The sequence below is a fragment of the Sphaerodactylus townsendi genome, linkage group LG10, assembly GCF_021028975.2.
Source record: "Sphaerodactylus townsendi isolate TG3544 linkage group LG10, MPM_Stown_v2.3, whole genome shotgun sequence".
Taxonomy (NCBI): Eukaryota; Metazoa; Chordata; class Lepidosauria; order Squamata; family Sphaerodactylidae; genus Sphaerodactylus; species Sphaerodactylus townsendi.
The window spans coordinates 48,705,076-48,728,001 of NC_059434.1; the positions used below are offsets into that span (position 1 = coordinate 48,705,076).

The 22,926-nt window shown below is 42.4% G+C and overlaps 1 protein-coding gene across 3 annotated transcripts; it reads right to left on the minus strand.

Annotated features, from left to right (window-relative positions):
* Positions 1-1,967: 1,967 nt before the first annotated feature.
* On the minus strand, positions 1,968-19,958 carry REELD1 (reeler domain containing 1). Of its 3 annotated transcripts, XM_048508686.1 has the most exons (8): positions 19,940-19,958; positions 17,568-17,634; positions 16,572-16,791; positions 14,296-14,518; positions 11,988-12,154; positions 10,308-10,617; positions 8,127-8,190; positions 1,968-5,019 (listed from the first exon to the last, which is right to left on the minus strand). In XM_048508686.1, exons 2-8 carry the CDS (start codon positions 17,568-17,570, stop codon positions 4,393-4,395), a joined length of 1,614 nt encoding a protein of 537 aa, XP_048364643.1. In that variant the 5' UTR covers positions 17,571-17,634; positions 19,940-19,958; the 3' UTR covers positions 1,968-4,392. The 3 variants fall into 3 exon arrangements, with proteins under 3 accessions (XP_048364643.1, XP_048364644.1, XP_048364642.1); XM_048508687.1 differs by lacking the exon at positions 19,940-19,958 and having other exon boundaries at positions 10,308-10,464; positions 17,568-18,189; XM_048508685.1 differs by lacking the exon at positions 19,940-19,958 and having other exon boundaries at positions 17,568-18,189.
* Positions 19,959-22,926: the final 2,968 nt, after the last annotated feature.

Below are 22,926 nucleotides of genomic sequence, written 5' to 3' on the forward strand. Positions count from 1 at the left end.
GGTGTACTTAAAGAGGGCAGGGCTCAGTGTGGTTCCTACCCTGCCCCTGCGAGGACACCAGCATATGGGATGAAGCACAGGTGTTGTCCTCCCCCCACTAAAGAAGAAGGAGGGTTGGGTTTTTATACCCTGCTTTTCTCTGCCTTTGAGAAGTCTCAAAGAGGTTTACGAACTCCTTCCGTTCCTCTCTTCACAACAGACACTTTGTGAGGTAGATGGGGCTGAGAGAGTACAAACAGAACTGTGACTAGCCCAAGGTCAACCAGCAAGACTCGTGTAGGAGTAGAGAAACAAACCCAATTCACCAGATTAGAGTATCTGCTCATGTGGAGGAGTGGGGAATCACATCTGGCTGTCCAGATTAGAGTCTGTCACTTGTAACCAGTACAATTCATTCTCTTGGACCCAGAGAAGATAGTGGGTGTTCTTGCAAGCCAAGCCAAGCCCTACTTCTGTGACCACATGCTGAGTTTCACTTATGTGACAACAGCATGCAAAAAAACCCCCAGAAGACAGAAACTGGCTTGTTGATGTCTAGTTCCACTATTTCTCAGATGTATAGATCTTCAGTGTATGAAACATTTCTTAGTCTGTCTTCATTCTCAAAATGTTATGAAAGAAGTAAATTTTATCCTCCTGGTGGTGGAAGGAGTCCAGAATGAAATGGAGTGATGTGTCACCTTCTTTCACTGATTTTAAGGATGAACTAGGGACTTCAGATCCAACCTTCAAACATAATTCAGCTCAATTCATACCTCATCTCCCTTTAAAGATATCAAGGTGACATACTTGAGTAGAGTTCTCTTATTTTCTCCTCATAACAACCTTGTGATGTACAAAAAGCAGAAACAAAAAGCAGGGTATCTGTTACCTTTGGCCAAATCAGGCTTTCAAAGACAGGTCTTCTTTGCCCAAATTCAACCTTCTGACCACTAACTACGGGCCTTTCCCCACTTACCTTAAGCCCCGCGCTACTCTCCTCAAGTAGCGCGGGGTCCCCCTGCACTCCCCACGACAGGGGCAGCGACAGCACAGCTGCCCCGACGCTACCACTGTTGTGCCCCCTCAGCGCGTGGCATCCCTGGCGCTGGAGAAAATGGCGCCTTTTGATGACCCCGCGCAGAGCGCGGGGTCGTGGGGATGCCCGGGCGTGCACCAGGGATGCTGCGCGCTGAGAGCAGCGCACAGCATAGGGGGGATCCCTGTGAGTGGGGAAACGCCCTTTAACACTCTGTCTTGGCCTTTTTCGCTCTGTCTCTTTTGGGCCATGTGTTTAATTCACATAATAAGAAAGGAGGATGCTGTGGGTGGGGAATTATGTTAACTGAGCAAAAATTGGAAATAATTTTGGCCACTTCCTCATCTCTGCATTGCCATCTTGCTCCCTGTTTACTAAAATCAACTGTTTCCAAATTATTCAAAGAGCCTCGCCAATTAGCTCCATTTAGCTGGGCACAAATCAGCCCAATCCAGATTTTGCCAAACTTTGGTTTGCACGTTTCACATTCTGCACTCAAGATGGGAACAAACCAGACAAAAATCACCCAGCTTCCTAAACCGTAATAATTCAGTATTATTAAACAGAGAACAGACAGAGAAATAGAGCAGGAGGACATGAGAATTTGTAATTTATTCATAAACTACTAGGCCATCCTAGCAAACTTTTTAATGAAATGTGATATTTGTTTAAATATTTAGCAGCTTGTTGACCTATTTTCTCAGTTAATTAGGGATTGCATTAACAATGTATTGAATATAAGCAGCTTTTAAAAAATAAGCATCCCAACTATTGGGGGTTAGGCAAAGTTTGTGTTTTGTTCAGCAAAGTCACATGTGGAGAATTCAACTTAAAATGTCTCCCAACAAAGACTACGTGAGAGTTTTTGCAGAAATGTATCATTTTTCCTGTGAATCAATAGACAAATTCATATAATTTTGTTAAATGAGCATAACAAACGTAAGAAGAATATTTTGCAATCCTTTATTTTTTCTGTTATAGCTTTTATTGACTTCTGCTGCACTATTGTGGAACACTGGTAGAAGTGTTCCACTTATAACCTGCATCATTTCATGCTGAAAGAGTTTGTCAATGTTTGCTTCTGATGAAAAGGAATTAGTTTATTGTACTTTATCAAGTTTTGTTAGTGAACTTGTTTTTTGCCACAGTTTTGCTGAAACCATCACTGTGCCCAGAGTTTTTGCTGGTGAGAATAATTTATGAAAAATTCACTCCTGTATTTAATGCAGAATCTGCTGGAATATGATTTAATAATCATATTCTAGCAATTTTTTCATTCTGCTGAGTATTGGCCTGCAGAAAATGGTTTTGCAAAGGAATGAAGGTGATTGTTTCCTTTTGGGGAACCCCACTCACATTTCTGTGTTGTCATGAACTTCATGAAATTCAAGACCAAACATTTGCATGAACATAAAGCATAGCAAATTCAGGTCAGTACTGATGATCAGTGAGAAAACTGTACATTTCAATTACACATGACCTGGCCTAGATATTTGTGGAGATAACTTGCCAACTGGATATGGAGCACCTCCAACCTGTATGTCAGTTCTGTTCTATTTCAGCACTTGAAAAAAGAGGATGAGGGTTAAGGTTATTAATAAACCAAAATGAGAGGAGAAAGTTTAGACGCACTTGTGCAGGTCTGCTTGGAAAGCCTTCCAGAAAACTCTGAGAAGTTGTCTTTTTCCTTCACCAAGAATGGCTGATGAGTCTATTAAGTACAGTTCTTTTAAAACAATCCTCCAATAGACCATGTAAGGGTATTGTTATAAAAGAATTTGTACTGCCATGTTTTTTCATGTTTCAAATGTTTTATTTTATCAAATATTCTTGAGTGGCATAGCTTAAAACATATGTTGTTTTTTCAAAAGTTCAATCCAACTGGAGGACATCTGTTCTGTCCCCCAAGTGAATCTGTTTGAGGTGCCCTATACTTGGCTAGGACAGAGTGGGGGAGACACAAGCCAGATTCAACAATTCTTACAACGGGTTTATTATTTGAGAGAAACAAGACCCTAACTCCTCCCTTGGTTCTATCTAATCAGAGTACTTGTTTGTCTTCAGCAGGTTTGAAGCTGTAGACTGTATCTTCTCTTGGTTGCTTTCAAGAAAGTCCACTGTGTCTTGCTTCCTTCCAGTTCTTTCAGTCTTTTTCTAGTTCTAATTACTGTTAAACTTAACTTGTGTTCTATGGACCACCATATAATAATATGGACGTCACGAATGTTCTGGTCTCCAACTACTCTTAGCACCTCTCTCTGACTGACTGGCTAGAACTAAAACAGGGGATTGCTGGGTAAAGAAAGGAAACTGCCTATTGGGAAATAGTAATGTGTACAATTTGTGTTCATTCCAAGAAGAAACAGAAATATCCCACCAAATGTAAATCTCAAAATAGTGTCAGACCTGGGAATTTCTTCAGCTACCACACCCATCACCTGAGTATGCAGACAATTTTTTTGTGTGAAGTTTAGAATGTCAAAAGGCTTGCAGGAGTTTTGATAGGACCCTTGTTAGAGTTTCCCTTAAATGACCTCAGAGCTCTACTTGTCAACAGACCTTTTTATTCCAATCTCTGTATTTTAACTGACCCGAAGCAGAAAACAAAGCAAGTGTCAACTGTGTGTCAGAATTAAACATGCCAGTTTATCAAGGTGCAAATGGCTAGGAGAGGCTTCCTCTCCATTTACACCTGATGAGGAGCTATGTTCCTCTCTCCAAAGGTGGCATTTGCTTTGTCTTTGTTCCCTTCCCAGAGATCAATTCACAATACAGTCAGCCAGCGTTTGCCTTCCACAGATCAATTCTCTTAACCAGTATGTTGCTCTTTGTTTTCCTAAATAGGAAAGTTAGTTCAAGTGGCAAACGATTTTTCCGATTTGAGAAATCTCACACAGCAGCTCAGCAGCATCACTTCCAAAGTGAGAAGAGGGTTTCCGTTGGCTTGGAAAGAAGAATAGAAGCAGAAACTTTTGGTGGAGACTAAATCAGAGCTGACAGTGGATTGCTAGGAAAGGATTTCTGTTTCTGTTTTTGATCAGACCTCCCGACAACAAAGGAAATGTAATGGCTACAACAATCCTGTTTAATGAGCTGGCATTCAATATTAATTGCATTAAGTGTAAGATTTTAAACAAAGTGTCAGTTCATATTTAAATGAGATTCAAAACTCAAAACATCTACATATTATAACATCTGCAATCTACTTAAGATGTATCTGTATCATAATAAAAATATGCTCAGCTTTCCTTACTTTGACTGCATTTGCTTAGGTGGCATTATGCAATTGCTCCAAATATAGTATTCTTAATCCATATTCATTTTCACCAAAGGCTCAACTCATCACATGTATAACAAGGTGAATGGGCAGAGGCCTAGATGACAGCTTTTTTACCACTGTTGGCTGGATTGATCCAGTTGTACTCTGCCTGGACAAGGACAAAACTGTTTTCTCGTATCTTTCTGAAATGCATCATCTCCCCGCTCTCTCTCAGGGCAATCACGTTGTTCTCTGGCTCACTAAATGACACCTCTGTTCGCTTGTGACAATACTGGGAATGGATGCAACGCAGACCGATCGCCAGCACCATCCCAAGGACAACAGAACATCCAAGAAGAACACCAAGCTGAGCGGCAACCAGCTGTGGCCGTTGGCCAGGCTTTGCCCCTCCATCTCCAGGAGCACCATCTTTAGTTATTGTTCTAGTTACCTTCAGGAGTGGATCTGCCTCTTGGTCTTCTTTCTCCTGGCTATGAGCAGTAAGTTCTGCCTGGGGCAGAAAGTTTGCTGGGCCTTTCTGCGTCACTGGGTTTTCTTTCACCATTTGCCACGAGGCTGCTGATAAACTTCTGGAGGCATCAGAGTCCTTTTCCCCACCTAAATATTTTGATGTTGTTCCTACTTCTGAAAGCAACAGAGGGTCCCAAAGCTGGATCAGAGGTGAAGCTGTAATGGGGAGCACCAAATTCCATACGCCCCAGTTAGAAGATTCAGAAGCCACCTTAAAAACAGAGAAATCAAATGTACCTTAAATAAGACACACATATCATGTCCAAGATTTACTATTTTCCTTTGATTATGCATAATTAGATCAAACCCATTTTGATAGGAAGTGTGGAATTCGTTATTATCCTCTAAAAAAGATGATCATTGAACTGTCTGCAGCTCCAAAGCACTTGTTGAGGAGAAAAGGTACACTGGCTACTGTTTGCCACTTGCTAGGTCTGGATGCAGATTGCTGCACAGCCAGGGGTGTAGCAAGGGGTGAAAGCGCCCGGTGCACCGGTGAGTCCTCCGCCCCGTCCCACCCCAGAATGCACCTGCCATGCCTCGGAATGCCCCACCACACCCCAGAACGCCCCTGGAATGCCCTCCCCACGCTCGCACGGGGCGCTTGCCCAGTGCATCGCACCTTCCCGTCCCCTTGGAGCTACGCCTCTGTGCACAGCCTTTACATTGAATCACAAAGGAATGGGGAAGAGACACTGGAGTTTATCACCATTCATTTCAGTTATACTAGCCATGACTCACCATCTGGGGGAGGAATGATTTTTTTCCCAGGTGCAAAACCCAGTGCATAGAGTGCTGGGAAAAGTGAATTGTCTGTGGAAGACCATGTCTGGACAGTATGCCATGCATGGGATAATAATGCTATACTTATTGTGCCAAAGATAAGTGTGGCTGTTAGACCCTGAGGCAATGAATGCCAGTAAATAGCAGCAATCACAACAGAAACAGGTTTGGGTTAGGGCAGGGGTCTGCAACCTACAGCTCTCCAGATGTTCATGGACTACAATTCCCATCAGCCCTGCCACTTGGCCATGCTGGCAGGGGCTGATGGGAATTGTAGTCCATAAACATCTGGAGAACCTTAGGTTGCAGACCCCTGGGTTAGGGGAAGTCCTCTGCCCCACATACTTGTCTTACCCTTTAACATGAATCCTCCCTATCTGCTCTGTACTCCGCACAGTTCCAAGCTTCGTTGACAGTAGCAGTACTTGGAGCACTAGTAGTACTGAAAGTAGAGACATCAGCAAGAGCATGCCAGTCTGGACTGCTCTCCAGCCAAAAATAGGAAGACATGTTTGGTCCTCTTTCATGGTCCTCTTTTTCAACTAGTAGAGTTTCAACTAGTAGCCCTTTTTCAACTGTGAACATACACAGGAGTTTTGTGGCATCATAAAGACTAACATAATTTTCTTCTGACATAAGTTGTTCAGGGACCAGAGCCCACTTCTTTAGAGGTGATGCACTGACTCCTCACTAGGCAGAGCATTTATGTTGGAGTGTTTCTTTTAAAAATGCCTCTAATATGAACATTTATGTTGGAATAATTTATTGAGCCTTTAAGGTGCCACACAATTCCTGTTTCTTTCTGCTGCAACAGACTCATAACTGTTTGCAAAGCATACGTCACGGCCAGTTGTTTCCTGGCTTACAACAACCCCAAGAAGAACGGGCTTCAGAAGCACATTTAAAATCCAAGTGTTTGAATAGTAGACCACAGACACAAGCAGAGTTTCCGCAACTGCAGGGGGATTTCAGGGCATCTACTGCCCTCTAACTGGGATATGTGAGAACAACACTTATTTAAACCTCAGCACATGGTGAAGTGAAGAAGACAAATGATCCACACCAGGATGCTCTGGCTAAAAAGCAGACAGTGACAGTTCTGCTTATCATACAAGACCAGAATACAGTTTTGCAGTTCAGGATATATCAGTTCTATGCTCAGAGCCCTGCTGAATATTCTATGTGGCTTCTGTGGTATCTCTTATCATTTTAGTCTGAAATACAATCCAGGAACTGCAAAAAGAAGATTATCACCATGTACTCTATTGTTTCTGTGCCTGCATCAGGCCAGTGGTGGAAACATAGCATTCAGATGACTTTTTAAGCTCACTGGGTCGCAACTTATTAAGCACATCAGTGTTGGTAATCCATGCTTACTAAAAGACATTAACTCTTTCAATTGCCTCATTGAATGGACCTCAGTAATATTCTCAGTACACATCCTTAGGATCACTCTCTCAGGGAGCAATGCTAAGTAAGTCTATTTAGAGATGAGTCTCCTTTCAATGGAGCTTGCTTCCAGAAGAGAATTCTTAGGATTGCAACCTCAATGACATAAGGTGAAGTGATGAAGACCTGGATTCCATGCTATGCAACAGCACTTGGGAGACGAGACGCTGTTACCTCCCACACTGCAGCCTACCAGGGACCCTCAAGTTCTGCCACCCTGAGTAGACTTCTAGGAGTGGCATGGAAGGGTTAAGTACATGTCTGCAGTAAAAGGAGAGAACTGGCAAAAGTTACTGTGCTGGCAGAAGCACCTTAGAGAAAAAGATAATTAGGATCCAAGCCCCAATCCATATTTTGTGTGTGTGTGTAAGTGTGGGTGTGCGTGTGCGTGTGTGCGTGTGTGCATGCGCGCATGCTCCCAAGTTGCAGCAGACCCATGGAAACTCCAGCAAGGGGTTTCCAAGGCAAATTAGAAGCAGAGGTGGTTCACCAATGCCTTCCTCTCCAGAGTTTCCTTTGGTGGGCTTCCTTCTAAGTATTGATCTTGCTTAGCTACAGAGATCAGATAAGATTAGTCTTTACCCTGCTGCCTTCTCTCCCAAGTCCACGTCCACATTCAATAGTTCATGAGCCTGTTTGTGGGTGTTCAGCAGTTTGCACTGCTATACTTCCTCATCATATAGTATAGTGCACAACTGACTTTTCAGGCTTGCACATTCTCACACAGGCTGAGTTGTCATGACACAGTTCTCACTGACTTTAGTACATTAGTGAAGGTGTGTTTGATTCTTTCAGAAAACAACTATTATCCTCATAATAAAGAAGATGCAGGAAAAACAGCCTATGAATCATTTTAATCTGAATTTGTGTTTGATAGGAGTTTCTAGTTTTAATCATAAGATTCATGTGTGGGCCTATTTTATACACTATATAAAGTACTGCAATGCTGTATGAGTCTAGCATGGTTCCAATTCAAAATAATTTCTAGCATATGCAAAATACATAATGTTGCAGAAAAATCACTAAGTGCTATCAAAGCTCTTTCTTGAAAGTCAATCAAACGGCATCTACTACTTCAGCACTTACCTCTATGCCTTCTGTACATGTTGAACATAGTGATGACTTGGGAATACTAGAGGCATTTTCTGTCCTAAAGTATTGGGATGGGGAAATGTAAATTGATTATACTTCATACTAATAAATTCAGATACATTTTTAACATGCCCAGAGGTGCATTCCTGGCTGCCACTGGAAATTCCCTCAAGACTCATTCAGTTGTACAAAGCACCAGATGAATTCCCTCAACACGTCATTGGTTTCTGTTCAGGTTGGCATGCTCTGTTCTGGGAATGCCTTCTCTTGTGTCAGCCTATATTTTTTACTATTAGATGTAATCAAGGTGTTGTGACAGATGACTCCCAAATTTCACCCTCCTTGGGCTATATCAGGGGTTGGCAACCTTTAACACCCAAAGAGCCATTTGGACCTGTTTTCCACGGAAAAGAAAACACTTGGAGCCGCAAATACTTTTTGACATTTAAAATTAAGATAACACTGTATATATATTTTTTTACCTTTATGCTTTGTATAACCAATTATAGTGTGTTGCTTATGAAATCCATGAAGTGCTACAGATGCGCGAAACAGGCGGTGCAAAAGGGGCCCCTTTTATAACAGATGGCTCAGTAGTGGCAACTGCATATCTGCTGTCACTTCCACCGTTCCTTGCAGTTGGCCCTGACCAAGCCAGCTCCACCAGTCTTCTTGACTCGTATCAGACTAACCCTTAACAGGCATAAAGCCCCACCCCCTTCCGCCTCAATCGCCACCTTCGTCTGTTGGGGAAAAATGTGCCACTGGGGCTTTTTGGCACAGGCATAAACTCCTCCTATGCCTCCTAAGCTCTACTTGGCTCGCTTTACCCTCAATCTATTCCCCTGCCCCTATTTTCTAATTCTCCTCACTATCTCCTCTGTGCATTCTGGTACTTGTACTTCCAATTTAAAAAGTCCCTTTCCAGGAAGTGGCAAAAACGCGAATGAACACCTTTGTTACCCAGAAAGCTCCATGTCACCATGTCTCTGTTTCCATAGAACTGGTGTGAGAATTACATCAGTGTTTCTGATAGAGAGGCTAAAAAGTAGGTGGACCCTTGTGTGTTAGGGACCAATGGAGGGCAAGGAAGGTGGATAGGAGGTGGGGCTTGAACTGTCAGTCACCATTCGGATCTTGGGGGAGGGGGAGTGAACAGCCCGGAGCGGATCAGCCACCGCCGCCACTGGGGTTCGGGCGGGAGGGACTGGCCCCTGCCATTGTAGGGCGGGAGCCACCGCCGCCTGTCTTCTCCGCTTGGCACCAAAGCTCCGAGGAAGAGCTTCTCCGCCTCCATGGCCGGTGGGCTCCTCAGCGGAGGCCGGAGGCCAAAGGGAGCTGCAGTACAAGGATGAAAGAGCCGCATGTGGCTCTGGAGCCGGAGGTTGCAGACCCTTGGGCTATATGGAAGTAGCCTAATAATTTTAAACACACACATTTTCCATTAATAAATTATGTTTTCACAAATCTTTATGCATGTACATGGATGTGCACCATTTAAAAAAGACATTGAAGTTCAAGACACTGCTGCTAGGGGTTGTCCATGAGATACAAGCCAAGGCTTACTTTTAACCCTGTGTGTGTGAGTGTGTTGGTCTTAATGAGATTTTTGTGTGGGTTCATGAGACAATGCATTACAGAAAATGACCTTAGCAAAGTCAAATACAACTTCATTTACTAAAGAAGTCGCACAACATGAGGCCTCTTTAGTGGAAAATGGCCTCTACGTGGCAGTCATTTGAAACTGTATCCAAATGGTGAGCTCTGGACCTACAAACCATCGACAGCATATTATGCTAAAGTTCGAAGGCAAACTGCCACATGCGCATGATGTGAATGAAAAAGAGTCGATACACGAATACTGGCTGCGTGCAATACTTTCAGAGGACGAGATATTATTGTGTTTTTTACATTAGTGAACTTGCATCATCAAAAACAACCTTTCAGGGCCCACCTTGGACAAGTTTCATGACTAAACTTCTGAGCTGCAAAGGTTTTGATCCATTGATATCATTGACTGTGGTACTGACATAGTTAAAATAATGTGTCTGTATGCGGGTGAGAAGGGCGGGGAAGCATGCTCACAGTGTAGCAAACAGAAGCTTTGAGGGCAGCCTTATGTTTGGTAAATCCCATGTTTGTCAATTTTTGTACCTACTAATGCCTACACAGTACCTGTTGTATCTGCTGAGCACAGAGGAATAATCTCGTGTCATGAAGCCAAGGTCTTGAAACTGAAGGGAGGACTCCAGCATTAGTTCACCATCTGTGCCGTTTCCATTGGGTTGCCTTTCTCCATTTTGGCTGATGGCATGTGAAGTGACAGAGTCTGCTAGGGATTCGGAGAGAAGATTTTGCTTGCCAGGGAGCTCAGACATTTGCTGTCTGCCATCACCTGGTTCCAAAATCAGCGTTGCTGCAATCTGAGCCATGCTGGTAGATGAAACATTTGCAAACTGAGTTAAGATGGTGTAGGAAGAAGAACCTTTTAAAGAAAGCATAACATTGAAAATAAAATATTAAAAATATGTGGAAATAGATTTAAGATGACTGAACTTATTTTTATATCTAATATAATCTCATAAGGTACTGTCATATAATGATGGTCATTTATTTTACTGATATTCCCTCCCCTTTATCCCGCCATAGAATTCAAGAAGCATGCACAAGAATTCAAGGAAACGTCTAATCCAGGCAGGGGTGGAGCGAGGGGGAATTAACGTGCGCCTGCGTCCCCGCAACGCTCCCTGCGTCCCAGCCACACCCCTGTCTGCCCCATCCCACCCTCACCACACCCCTTTAGGGGCGTGTGCCCAGTGCATTGTCCCCCCCGTCCCCTTGGCACTATGCCACTGAATCCAGGCACCAGCCAGACCTGCTTCACTTCAGCTAACTGGCTGCCTCGTATGCCTTCCAACCATATATTTGAACCATATTTTTAGTAGGCCACAAACCTAGACTGAGAATGGTGCATTATTTGTTCTAGACAGTGGTCTGCTGGATGCCTCTAAGACAGTGGTTCTCAACCTGGGGGTTGGGACCCCTTTGGGGGTCAAACGACCCTTTCACAGGGGTCGCCTAAGACTCTTTGCATCAGTGTTCTCCATCTGTGAAATGGATTAAATGTTAGGATTGGGTGTCACCACAACATGAGGAACTGTATTAAAGGGTCGCAGCATTAGGAAGGTTGAGAACCACTGCTCTAAGAGCTCGTGAATAGAACATGAGGGTGAGAGATTTCACATCATGTCAGAATATCAACACAAATCACTGACAAGCAACAAGCACATTGAGAGATTACATTCCCCTCTTAGTTCTCAATAGTGAGCAAGTTGCTTGTCACTGAATCAATCAAGAATTTGATCATCATTGTTACCAAGAATCAGGAGGAAGGAGAAGTGAGAATGGTTTGCCCTTCTATTTTCCCCATCTTTGTAACATTCAAAAAAGGATCACAATGAGGACTGTGAGAAAGTCATTAGAGATTCTTATGTTTCTTTGCAGATGAGATGCATAAGTAGGGAAGATCCATATTCACCATCTGAAACAGGTCTAAGGTAGAGGTTAATGCTACCCAGAAATAAAAATTACAAACCAAGGGCCTAGCCTTCACCAACTCATTCACTGAGTAATGGAATATAGATTAAATCTGAAGACTAATCCTAAGGATGTTTACTTGTAGACCAGGTCCTCTGAAATCAATGGCATTTACCCCCCAAGTCAATGGTTAGAAGATCTAGTGAAATGTAGAAGCCAGCTGTCTAATTTATGTCATGTGACAAATAAAAGATAACAAAAATGTGAGACAAGATGGAAGCCGGCTGGAAAATAGCTACAAGAGAAATATGCTTTTACCTGTAATAGATCCTCCTTTTAGATTAGGAGGCTGCTGAAAAAGTGTTGGCTTTATAGCACTGAAGGTCACCCTACGGTCAGCAGTGGTTCTGTTTGGCGTTTGATGATACACTGTGGAAGATTCAATCCTTGCCCAGTAAACAAAGTAGGATTGGACTACTGATAAACTGTTGTGTTTTAAAAAACAAAAAAAGTATTTGAAGCATGGGTTTAGTTATTCTGTACCATTAATAAATCATCAGAACATTTGGTAAATCAAAGGGAATTTTTAAAAATCTACAAACAGAATTAGTGCAAAAGACATTAAAGGATTAGCCCATAATACTTTTTCAGTTGGAATAACAACAAATAACCAGCTGAAACCACAGCGAAAGGACTGCAAGAAAAGTCACTTAGAGTTAGAGCTAATCAAAACACCATTTGTGAAACCACTCTCTAATTTAATCAGCTTTTAAAAAATTCATTTGACAAAAAATAGCTCCATTTGAAAAACTTTGGTTAAATATACAAACAAGAACAAAGGGAGGGGGCGGGCATTAAATGAGCCTTCTGCTAAATTTTAATTTTGAGTGAATAAGAATGCTGTTCTCTGGGCACTTTGCTGGAAGTAAGTCCCTCTGAATAGCATGAGACCTACTTCTGGATAGACCTACTTAGAACTGCTCCCTAAGATTACTTAATGAATCTGAGCTATATATTTCCACAACACATCCGATGTCCATTTTTGCTGTTATCTTATTGTATGATGCAATATAATTTGTTCAGACTTAATTTTATCCAACTATACCAATATGCACAACTCACAGAAGTTTCATTCTAAATTGCTGAAGGTATGAGAATGTCAGGCCATGGTTGACTGCGTGCTTATCTATTGTTTTACACACCATGGAGCTGCAGCTCACTCTGCCCCTGCTTACTGAGACAGTTGGACCACGAAGAACAACAATCTGAAAAATGTTTCTTGATGCTCCTAATCTATTCCAATAATGAAGGGGAATTATCAAGTTGATGAACTAGCCTTCCTGCTTGTGAGTCTTTTCAGACTTTGGCTTGAAATAATTTGCATTTTGTATCCAAAATAATTTTAATAAACATGCATTTAAAACAAATTGTACCACCGGAAGACTTTATTATTGAAATTTGTTTGAATGATTCTTTTTTAAAACTATTTGTATTGGTTAAAGTTTTCTTCTTACTGTATGTAACCCATTAGTATTTACTCTGTAATCTTCTTGGTTACTGGTTTTTCTGGGTTGAAGTCCTGCCCACCCTTTGTATTTTGATGTAATCTATGTTTTACATTCCAGGCCAGAGATCACCAGTTTCCTTCCCCCCCCCCCCCCCCCCCCCCCCTCTCTCTCTGCAGTCAAGTCACAGCTGATTTATAGTGCTCTTGTATAGTTTTCAAGGCAAGCCATTCAGAGGTGGTTTGCCATTTGTCCGCCTCAGTGTAACAACCTTGGTATTCCTTGAAAGTCTCTCATCTATATATAATCCAGGGCCAGCCCTGCTTAGCGTCTGACATCTGATGAGATCAGGTTAGTTTTGGTTATCCAGGTGAGAGCAAGTTTCCTCCTCTTTGCTTAATTTTGAAAAAAATGCTAATTCAGAACAGCATTAGGGTATCTTAATTAGAAAAGAAACACGGTAATAATTAAGAGTGTCCAAACAAACAAAGCCCCACATAAAAAGGCACTGGCCTCAACACCATCACTGCTCTACAATGCTGGGAAAAACATCACTGTTATTCCCTACTGAGTTAGTTGTTAGTTATTTATATTCAACCAAGAGAATGAAAGTTGCTGGAAAAAACAAAAGTTTGCCAGGAGCAGTCAAGGAAGATGCTACCACCTTTTCCAAATCAGCCTTGTAACTATGGCTGTTGCAAGAAGCAACATCTCATACTGGGGAAAGTGTAGCTGGTTGCACATTGAAATCACTTGTCTTAAGGTACATTTGCACAGCCAAATCTGGAACCGCACTCACCCAACATGAGAATTTTTGGGGGGAATCTTATGTTAATACAATGGCAAAATTCTGAAGATTTTCTTTTGGCTGCATGGCTAACTAGCATTGACATAGACCTCTAGATTCAGCTAATCAGGAACTAATTTCCAAACATGCGAAACTAAGTCAAAGGCCAGAATGTGCAAATAAAAATACTCATAATGAACTTGTGCACATTTATAGGTGTCTCTATACCACATCTCAGTCTCTCAGTGAACAGTGCACAAATCCAGCCAACCACCTTCTCTTGGCTATCCACTAAAAGTCCTCCTCAGAAAGAGATCAAGCCAGAGCTTCTTACAAGAACCGGATGTCTCCAATAGGCTGATCAGGTGCCTTCCACACAAAGGAGAGGTTTCTTTTCAGTGACTTATCAGAGTGGGTTACAGTATCACCATCTTCGAAACAAGCCAGAAGTTTGGAGCCAGGAGGAATGTAAACAAAAGTGCCAGCAATTTGATCGTTCGATACCCTGCGAGCTTGCAGCATGAAGCCCATGAAATCACGTGTGCTTCTCACTGTGACTGAAGGCAAAGAAGAAGTTACACAAGAAATCAACTTTACTGTTTGCAATGTGGAATTTTGCACCTATATTCCAGCATAGAAAACATGGCTAGTACTGAATTGCTTTTTATTTTTATATTTTAAAAATTATATGATCTTAGCATTTGTATTAAGCAAGGGACATCATTAGGATGAGTATGGAGGTGATTAATATCTCTCTGGGTTCTTACCAAACTAGACAACATGGCAAGAGATCCATGATCAACTCCTCCTGCATTTTGTAAAAGTTAAAAAGCACATGGAAGTCAAGAGCCTTTATAGAATCAAGTGTTGTTAAACATTAAAATATGAAAAGTCTTCCCTAACATTCAGGGAATGTGTCTGTTTATCTGATGAGAGCTTTGGTGTTGGCAGGGGAGGGTATGGTTAGAAATCATAATAATGTTAACATGTATATGCTTTGATTTAGAGGTTGAATCATTTTCACATGCCTTTTTCTAATAATACATATGACAACCCTGCAAGGTCAATCAGTATTGTCATGTCCAGATTACAGATGTGAAATTGAGGCTGAGATAGTAGCTTTTTAAACAACCTGCTACCAGTTTCATGGCAGATACACAATATTTCAACCAGAGACTTCCTGGTACCCTTCTCTCATGTTAATTAACTTTTCACAACCAATCAGGAGTCCACAAATATGGCTGCCTGGCAACCAGTGGAAAACAGAAATTAATTATGGTGGCCAGCAGGGAAAACCTCCAATATATGACATCAAATAACAACTTTTTTTTTCAAAAAGCCACCAGCAGTCAAGGAAGACTGGACGTTCCTCTTACAAAATGGTGGCAGAACATAGCTCCAGTATCATCATGGTTTACAGAGAAGGGGCAGCTGTAAACTCCCTACTCACTGTTCCCTAATATCCCCCTGTAACACTTAGACTTTGTTGGGCAGGAAGCAAAAGAGGTGATCTTTGGTTGGCCAACTAAATGTGTTCAGGGGTTCCCAATCTTTTTGGGCCAGTGGACACATTTGAAGTTCTGACACAGCATGGTGGGTGCAGCAAAAAATGTATGTACAAAATGGCTGCTGCAGGAGGTAGAACAAAGCACAAAATAATTGTCACAGCTTAACTTCACATTGCAGATTCTTGTGTTGTGGAAGCAGCCATATTAATCTACACAGCCAATCAAATCTCCAATAGTAGATCAGAAGCCTTGCTGGGCAAAAGCCATACCTGGTCCCACCTACTTCCTAAAAACATTTGTCAGGCACCAGAAAAGGTGTCAGCGGGCACCATAGTGCCACAGTCACCACACTGGGATTTTATTCAACTCTGTGGTCATTGTTTTTCCTTATGACCTGCAGTTTTGACATTAAAAATCATTAATTGATTAAAGCGTAGCAAAATGCACAAAATCCTTTGGCCCCTGTAGGAATGCAGATCTTGTCTCATTCTTAAACCCTATAACAAACAGGGCCCCTAATAGTGCCACTGAGCCTGATTCTACGTGTACTCCATTGGCTTACAGGAGTGCAGCTGTGCTTAGGCTATCACTGGACTAGTCTTTTGCTCCTGTGAGATGGGTATTGATTGCTATAGGAGACAGAAGATACTGATGGTCCTTGAGGAGGAGGCTTATTGACTCTTATGGGATTACGCCCACAAGTACAAGCACTCTAGAACTACCATGCTCCTTGCATATGCAAATGTTTCCTTCTTAGTACTTATAGCCTTGCAACATCACTTTGCAAGTGCCCATCATTGTGAGGAATAGCTCACACAAGCATCTGGAAAGCTGATCCAATCATTTCAATTAATGGTGCAAAGTTCCTCTTGCTGTTACATCCGCCTACCACCTTTTATGCCTCCTTCTATTCAATTTGCTCTGTCTGGCTGTTGGGAAGCAAGTGGAACTTTGGCAAATGCAGCCGGCCCACAACAGCAGAAAGCATATAAGAAACTCACCTCAATATGGTGAGCAGAAAGCATTAAACACACACACATATGCCCTTGCAGTAAACCTAGAGAAGCTTCCGTGAATAATGCAGATAGCTGCTGCTCCTTACCTGGTATTTTGTCACCTGGAAAGAAGACAGACATATTGGTGTGAAGGGTAATATAATTATTGTGTGGATTCTGAAGATGAGCTCTGATGTGTTTGGGTCTCATGTCAGTACATGCTGAAAGGCTGGCACCATGGGAGAATGCAGCAGTGTAAGAAACCAAGCACAGGACTGTAAATGCCCATACAACAAAAAGGGCCTGGGCCTTCACCTCATCTTCTGCCTATCAGGAAAAAAAGGCATTAGACTGAAATCACAGTAGCCACCTCTATGAAAATGCAGCCAGTGTGAAGTTATGCTAGTGACACTTCTGAATTCCAGACTTAGTTGAAGCTGGGGCCTTTAAAAACTTTGGACTGCTAAAAAGGATGTTTAGTCATCTATGGAGCTCTGCCCTGGTTAAACCACAAAATAAAACATCTTGAAAACAAAGCCGGCTTTGACTTATTCTGGAGTGTTTAAAAAAGCAATCCTGGCAGGGTTGTGACCTGAACTGGCCTGCCAATACACTTTTGGCTCGTGGCAGCCCAGCAGTGCCTGCGCTCCTCAGCACTATGGCTATGCTGCAGGAAGTGAGCTGGCAACAGAGAAGCAAAACACACAGGATCTTTTTCAATCAATGTTTGTCACATTTTTGTGCACACAATACTAGCAGTGCTGGAGTATCAGTTGCAGGGAATTCCATCTTTTTTTCTGAGCATCCAAACTATGACATTGAATTGTTGGAAGAGAAGGTAGCACAACCATTGGAGAAGTCAAATGTCACATTTCTAAATATTGTCTGGTGCTTCTGACAACATTGCCAAGCAGTAATATAAAACCTACTCCCAACTATGCTGGTGCTGGTTTGGTATTAAAAAAGAAAACATCTTACATGCATCTTTAACGGTTCAGCATTCACTACTATTCACTACTCAAACCATTTAAATCTAGTATTGTGTTATGTCACCATTTTGTAATCCTTTTAAAACTTTTTTCCCCTTACGCACTGTTACTCACCATCACATATATGCTTTACTGTTGCCTCCAAATCGTCTCCTTTGAATGCCACTAAATATGAAGATAACTTTAAGCAGAGAACATATAGGTAAAGAATTGGTTTTGTAGAGCCTTATTGCCCAAATTATTTATGCACTGACAAGAACAGGCAATGTGAGGTAGTCACCTCTTCAACTTACCTAAGGGTTCTAATAATGGAGACATCTACCTGACAAGATAACCCTTGCTAGAAATAGCTTCCCCTGGAAGATAACTGCTTTGCTAATAAGCTGTCTTACTTCTGATATGCATTATGATGTCTCCTGAATTTTTCAGTTTTGTCTGAGCTTGTACAATCTCTACCCTGTCCTAAATAGCCTAGGCTAGCCCAATGTCACTAGACATCATAAGCTAAGCAGGGCCAGCCCCAGTCAATATTTGGATGGGAGACCACAAAGTGGTTACCCTGAGGCAGGCAATGGCCAGTCATCTCTGGATGTCGCTTGCCTTGTTATCCCTATGGGGTTGTCACAGGTTGGCTGCAACTTGATAGCAAAAAAAATTACCAACTTTCCTTAACTATCAGACATCAGAGGTACATTTGAAGTTTCAGTCTGTGACACTGCCAGTCACTTACCTTGGGACACATGTTCTCTCTGGCTCCCAACAATTTTCTCCTTCAGCCTGTCAAGCAAACATCCTTTAAAGCAAAAAATTCTTTGCTTTCTCCACAAATGGGGAACGCAACAGCTGTTACTGCTAATACTTAATACCTACAGGAACTCTGTCAGTGCTCAAATCCAGTTTTAATCATGTTAGTTTTCTTCACAGTCTACTCATCCTCTTCAAGAAAAGACAAAAAACTACCAAGTGGTTGTGTAATGAAAATTCAATGTGTGTTACGATGTTATCCATATTTATACTTGAAAGTAAAACGACTGAAACGAATGGCACTTACTAAGTGAACACAAGATTGAAGCTATAAAAAGGAAAGGAAAAAAGAGAGATTCATCCAGGATTTGTATTAGGGAAGAGAAGGTAGGCGTGGGCCTCCCCCATCCTTTGTATTCGTACAGCAAAGAAAGAGGATCTTTCTTTGGCACACTGTGGAGCTAGTTGTACATCATTCTACATAAGTAACTACAGTAGAAGAAGAAAAAAAGGAAGGAGAAAACATCTAAACAAATTCAGACCCCTCAATATTAAAATAAATGTAAATATAAATCTTGAATTCTTAATAATGGAAAGGGGGAAGTTACCACCTGATCTGTCTTATTCCTATTCTGGATTACATCAGTGACTCTAGCAGAAAATCCCATTCTTAGTGTGAAGAAAGACTGCAAGTATTAACTGAACTGTTTCGATCACTGGAGCATGAACTGTATAAAGGGTTGTTGTTTTTTGCCATATTCCTTCACTACAGTCTCACTAAAGTAGATTGAATACCAAGAACAAAGTATAAAAACAATCTTCCTTAAGTTACAAACAGTTATTTTAAAATACAAACATGAATGCTTCAAAAATCCAGTGAAGGCTGTTCTATTTATCTGTTCCCTTTATGCTCAAATCTGGTCCAAGCAAAATAAAAATAGAAAGGAGTGTTGTTGATTTTCAAAGGTAATTAGAGACAGATTTTTCTGGGTGCCCTCTTGAGGGTTAACCTCTCACACTCACTTTTGCCCTTTCTCTTAGTAGAGCAGAATCAAAGGATGATGGCAAACCAAACCCTGCCAACTGGTATTCATGAAAATCCGTGGTGCCAGAATTCTATATGAAGATACTGTACTTTCATCTTCATCACTGACATTTTTCTATCTATGGCGAAATTTGTCAGTTTGGCCATTTTAAAACAGTTGCTCTACATCAGCAGCTCATCTGGCTGTTAGCAACTCAAATCAAAGGATACCCAGAATTCAACGAAATATTAAGGAAGGGTTGTTTCAATTATTTTGACTTTGATCTGTTAAACTTCATCTTTATCTAGAAACCACAACACATTGGGAAATCTGAAGACTAATACCATAAATGCAGAGGTTTATTTATTTGAATAATTTTTCTCTGAAGTTTTCTGCAAGTTTGGCTTTTGCTTCCTCTATGTATAAAGGCCAGTAATGAAGATAGTTCTCAGTCTATGGATACAGTTATTAAATCCATTTGACTTCTCCTTCTACTGAACAAAACTATAAAGAATTTTTTTTAAAGCCATTATCAGCCCAATTCCTAAGCCCCTTAGCCATTCCAACACAGGACTCATACATTGGGACTGGATAAAAATCAATTCTTCTATGAACATCCAGATCTAAAGCATCAGATGACTCCCAACCCCACCCCCGTCATCCTACAGGGTTGCATTTTTCATTTCGTGCATTGCAGTTGGGAATGTGAAATCTCACCTCCTGTCTTGGGTATAGATGGCTGGGTGTGTGGGTGCCAGGTTTGGAGCAAGGCTCTCGTCTAAAGCTGTAATTGCTAAGAGGAGTAAACAAATGTAGAATGAGAGTAAAATAGAAGCCTGTGTTTAGAATATATTTCCTCAAATAACAGATTTTGGGAAACAAAACAGACTAGCTTTTTCCAAAAGCCATTTTAGGAAATGAAGGGCTCCAGCAACCCTGTTAAACACATACCTTCTCCAAAACAAATAAAAAATGGAACTGTGAACTTGGAGGCACATGTACTTTCTATTAAAAAAACACTCATATATATATATATATATATTTTGACACGTGAGATGGATCACTGCTGGATTCACACAATTATGTCATGATCATTCATGCACAGCTGAAAAGTATGTGCTGTTCTTAAAGCCCAAAGAATAAGCTGGACAATATACTCCATGCTAATGGGGTTGTGCAACCCTATAAGCACTGCATTAATGTACTCTTCTGCAGCTTCCCTAAAACTGTTCAAATGCGAGGGGGGGGGAATCTCTTTGAAACTTAATAGTTACTTCAAAGAAGAAATGTGTATTTTTCAAATAAACTCTTTAATTTTGTTTTAATTCATAAGTGCATTTATTTAATTTATTTAATTAAATTTGATATACCGCTCCTCCCTTTAAAGTTCAGGGAGGCTCTAAAAAAACCAACTAAATAAAACCAACTAAACTTTAAAATATTCCAATTACCAATGTTCCAAGATAGCAAAAAAGTTCAACCAATCCTGCGAGGGTTAACTGTGGACTCAATACAACAAGGTGAGGGGGAGACCAGATGATACCATTGCCACCTCCAACCATCCACCTGGTGCAACAATTCCATCTTACAGGTCCTGCAGAATTGCATAAGACCCCACAGGGCCCCAGACTCACTAGACAGTGTTCCTCCAGACTGGGGCCAGGGTTCAAAAAGCCCTGGCTCTGGTTGAGGCTGGCCAAACTACTCTAGGGTCAGGGACTGCCAGATCACTGTTCAAATATCAAAGCACTCTTTGGTGAATGTGCCAGGAGAGACGGCCCAGCAGGTATGCTGGCTAAATCATTAAGGGCTTTGTATGTAAGTGATTTGGCCCACATTCCTGCTGGGCCAAGCACTGGTTGAGCACTGCTGGGCTGAGCATTGGCAGAGCACTGGTTGAATGAGTGCCTGCCACAGGGTCCCTTTCAGGACCCTTGTTGCTGCATTCCAGATCAGCTGGACCCTCCAGGGCAGGTTCAAGGGCAACCCTGCATAGAGCAAATAGCAGACTAATCTGGAAGTGACTGTTGCGTGGATCACTGTGGCAAGGTCAGGTTGAGAAAGGTACAGTGCCAGCTGCTTCACCTGGCATAAATGGAGAAATGCTGGATGAGCTGGTGTTCCACCTGGGCCTCCATAGTTCCAGAGGCATCCAGGAGCACACCCAGACAGTTGATGGTTGACACAACCTTAGCTGGACTCCGTCCAGGACTGACAACAGGACCTCCATTTTCACTGGATTCAACTCCAGTCGGCTCTTTCATACATCCGACCATGGCCTCCAAACAAGTGTCCAAAACCTCTGGGCAGCTCCTGGATATTTTTTATCAACAGATATATCTGGGTATCCTCAGCGTATTGATGACATCCCATTCCAAACTTCTGGATTAAACCAGCGAAGGGTCACATAATGTTAAACAATATTGGTGACAGACTCACTCCTTACTGGACTCCGTGCGCGGGCAAGTGGCAGGCAGAGGTTCTCTTGCCAATTGTGACCCTCTGCCCCGGCCTTGGAGAAATGAACACAGCCACTGCAAGGCTGTCCTTTGAATTCCAATGCTGGCAAGGCGGTTGGCCAGAATGTCATAATCAAGCAAGTCAAATGCAGCTAGCAAAATCGAGCAAAATCAGCAGCACCAACAAGCCTCGGTCCAGGTGCCCCTGAAGGTCATCTGTTAGGCCGATCAGAGCCATTTGCACCCATTGTCCAGCGTGGACGCTGAACCTGGAAAGGACCTAGGGCCAATGCCTCATCCAGAAACCTCTGGAGCTGCTCTGCAACCACTCTCTCAATTACCTTGCCCAGCAACAGAAGATTTACCACTGAGTGGTAAAGGATCTCAAGGATCCATCAATGTTTTTTTCAAGAGGGATCTATATAACATTTACTGACGTCTTTACAGTATACTCTGTTTCCTCAGGATAATGTACTAGCCATGAAATGGACCATTTTTTGGCACAAGTGATTGAAAGGAAAAGGATAAAATCAGTTAATACTTCTGCAAGTTGAATAACCCCCAGCCCAACCACAACAACCCAACACAGCCTGTGTGTATTCTGTTACGGCAAAACTATCCCAACTCCATCGCCAAGTTGTTCTAGAAAACGTAAGGTCAGCCGTTTCTGCGACCAAAGTTAGGCGCCTCACGCTCGGGCAGGAGTTCTGCCCGGTGTGGAAGCTGGAAAATATGGCGAGGTCAGATTTGCAGGGCAGGCTCCTCAGCGACGGAGTCGCCTCTAAGCCCTCCAGCGCCTCCGCGGTGTCCTCACGGGATTAGGCCAGCCAGGCGAAGCGAAGCCAGAGTTCTCGGCTTGACGCTGCCCTCCCACCCCTGGAGGTGGGAGGATTGCAGTGTGGCGAACTCTGGCGACTCGCAGGCTTAATGCAATTACACACCGTGGAGTGGGGCAGAGATCGGAAGACAAGCGTCTTCCCAGCTGCCACGGTTAGCGCAGCATGGCCAAGAAGACCACATCTTCCCTCTAACAACAACCCTTTAAAGGGTTGTTGTTGTTTAGAAAGCGGCTTGATAGCGCCGCCCTGGGAAGGAAGAGATTTAGTCACGCTAAGCTGCTTTCGCGTGGCGTAGCTGTGGGCGCTATGTAGGACCGGGCGTCTGGGGGAGCCTTTTTTGGCACCCCCAGGCCGTCATAAATGTGCCGTGCGGAAGCGGCCTAATATTAAAAAACCCTGAAAAGCC

Bases quoted from the DNA above. Each gene is read 5' to 3' on its own strand.
- REELD1 (XM_048508686.1), bottom strand. The intron at 12,155-14,295 runs GTAAGAAGCTCT...AAAACACAACAG, and splicing joins ATTGGAGACATCCGGTTCTT to TTTATCAGTAGTCCAATCCT. The intron at 10,618-11,987 runs GTAAAAGCATAT...TTTCTTTAAAAG, and splicing joins AAAAGGAGGATCTATTACAG to GTTCTTCTTCCTACACCATC.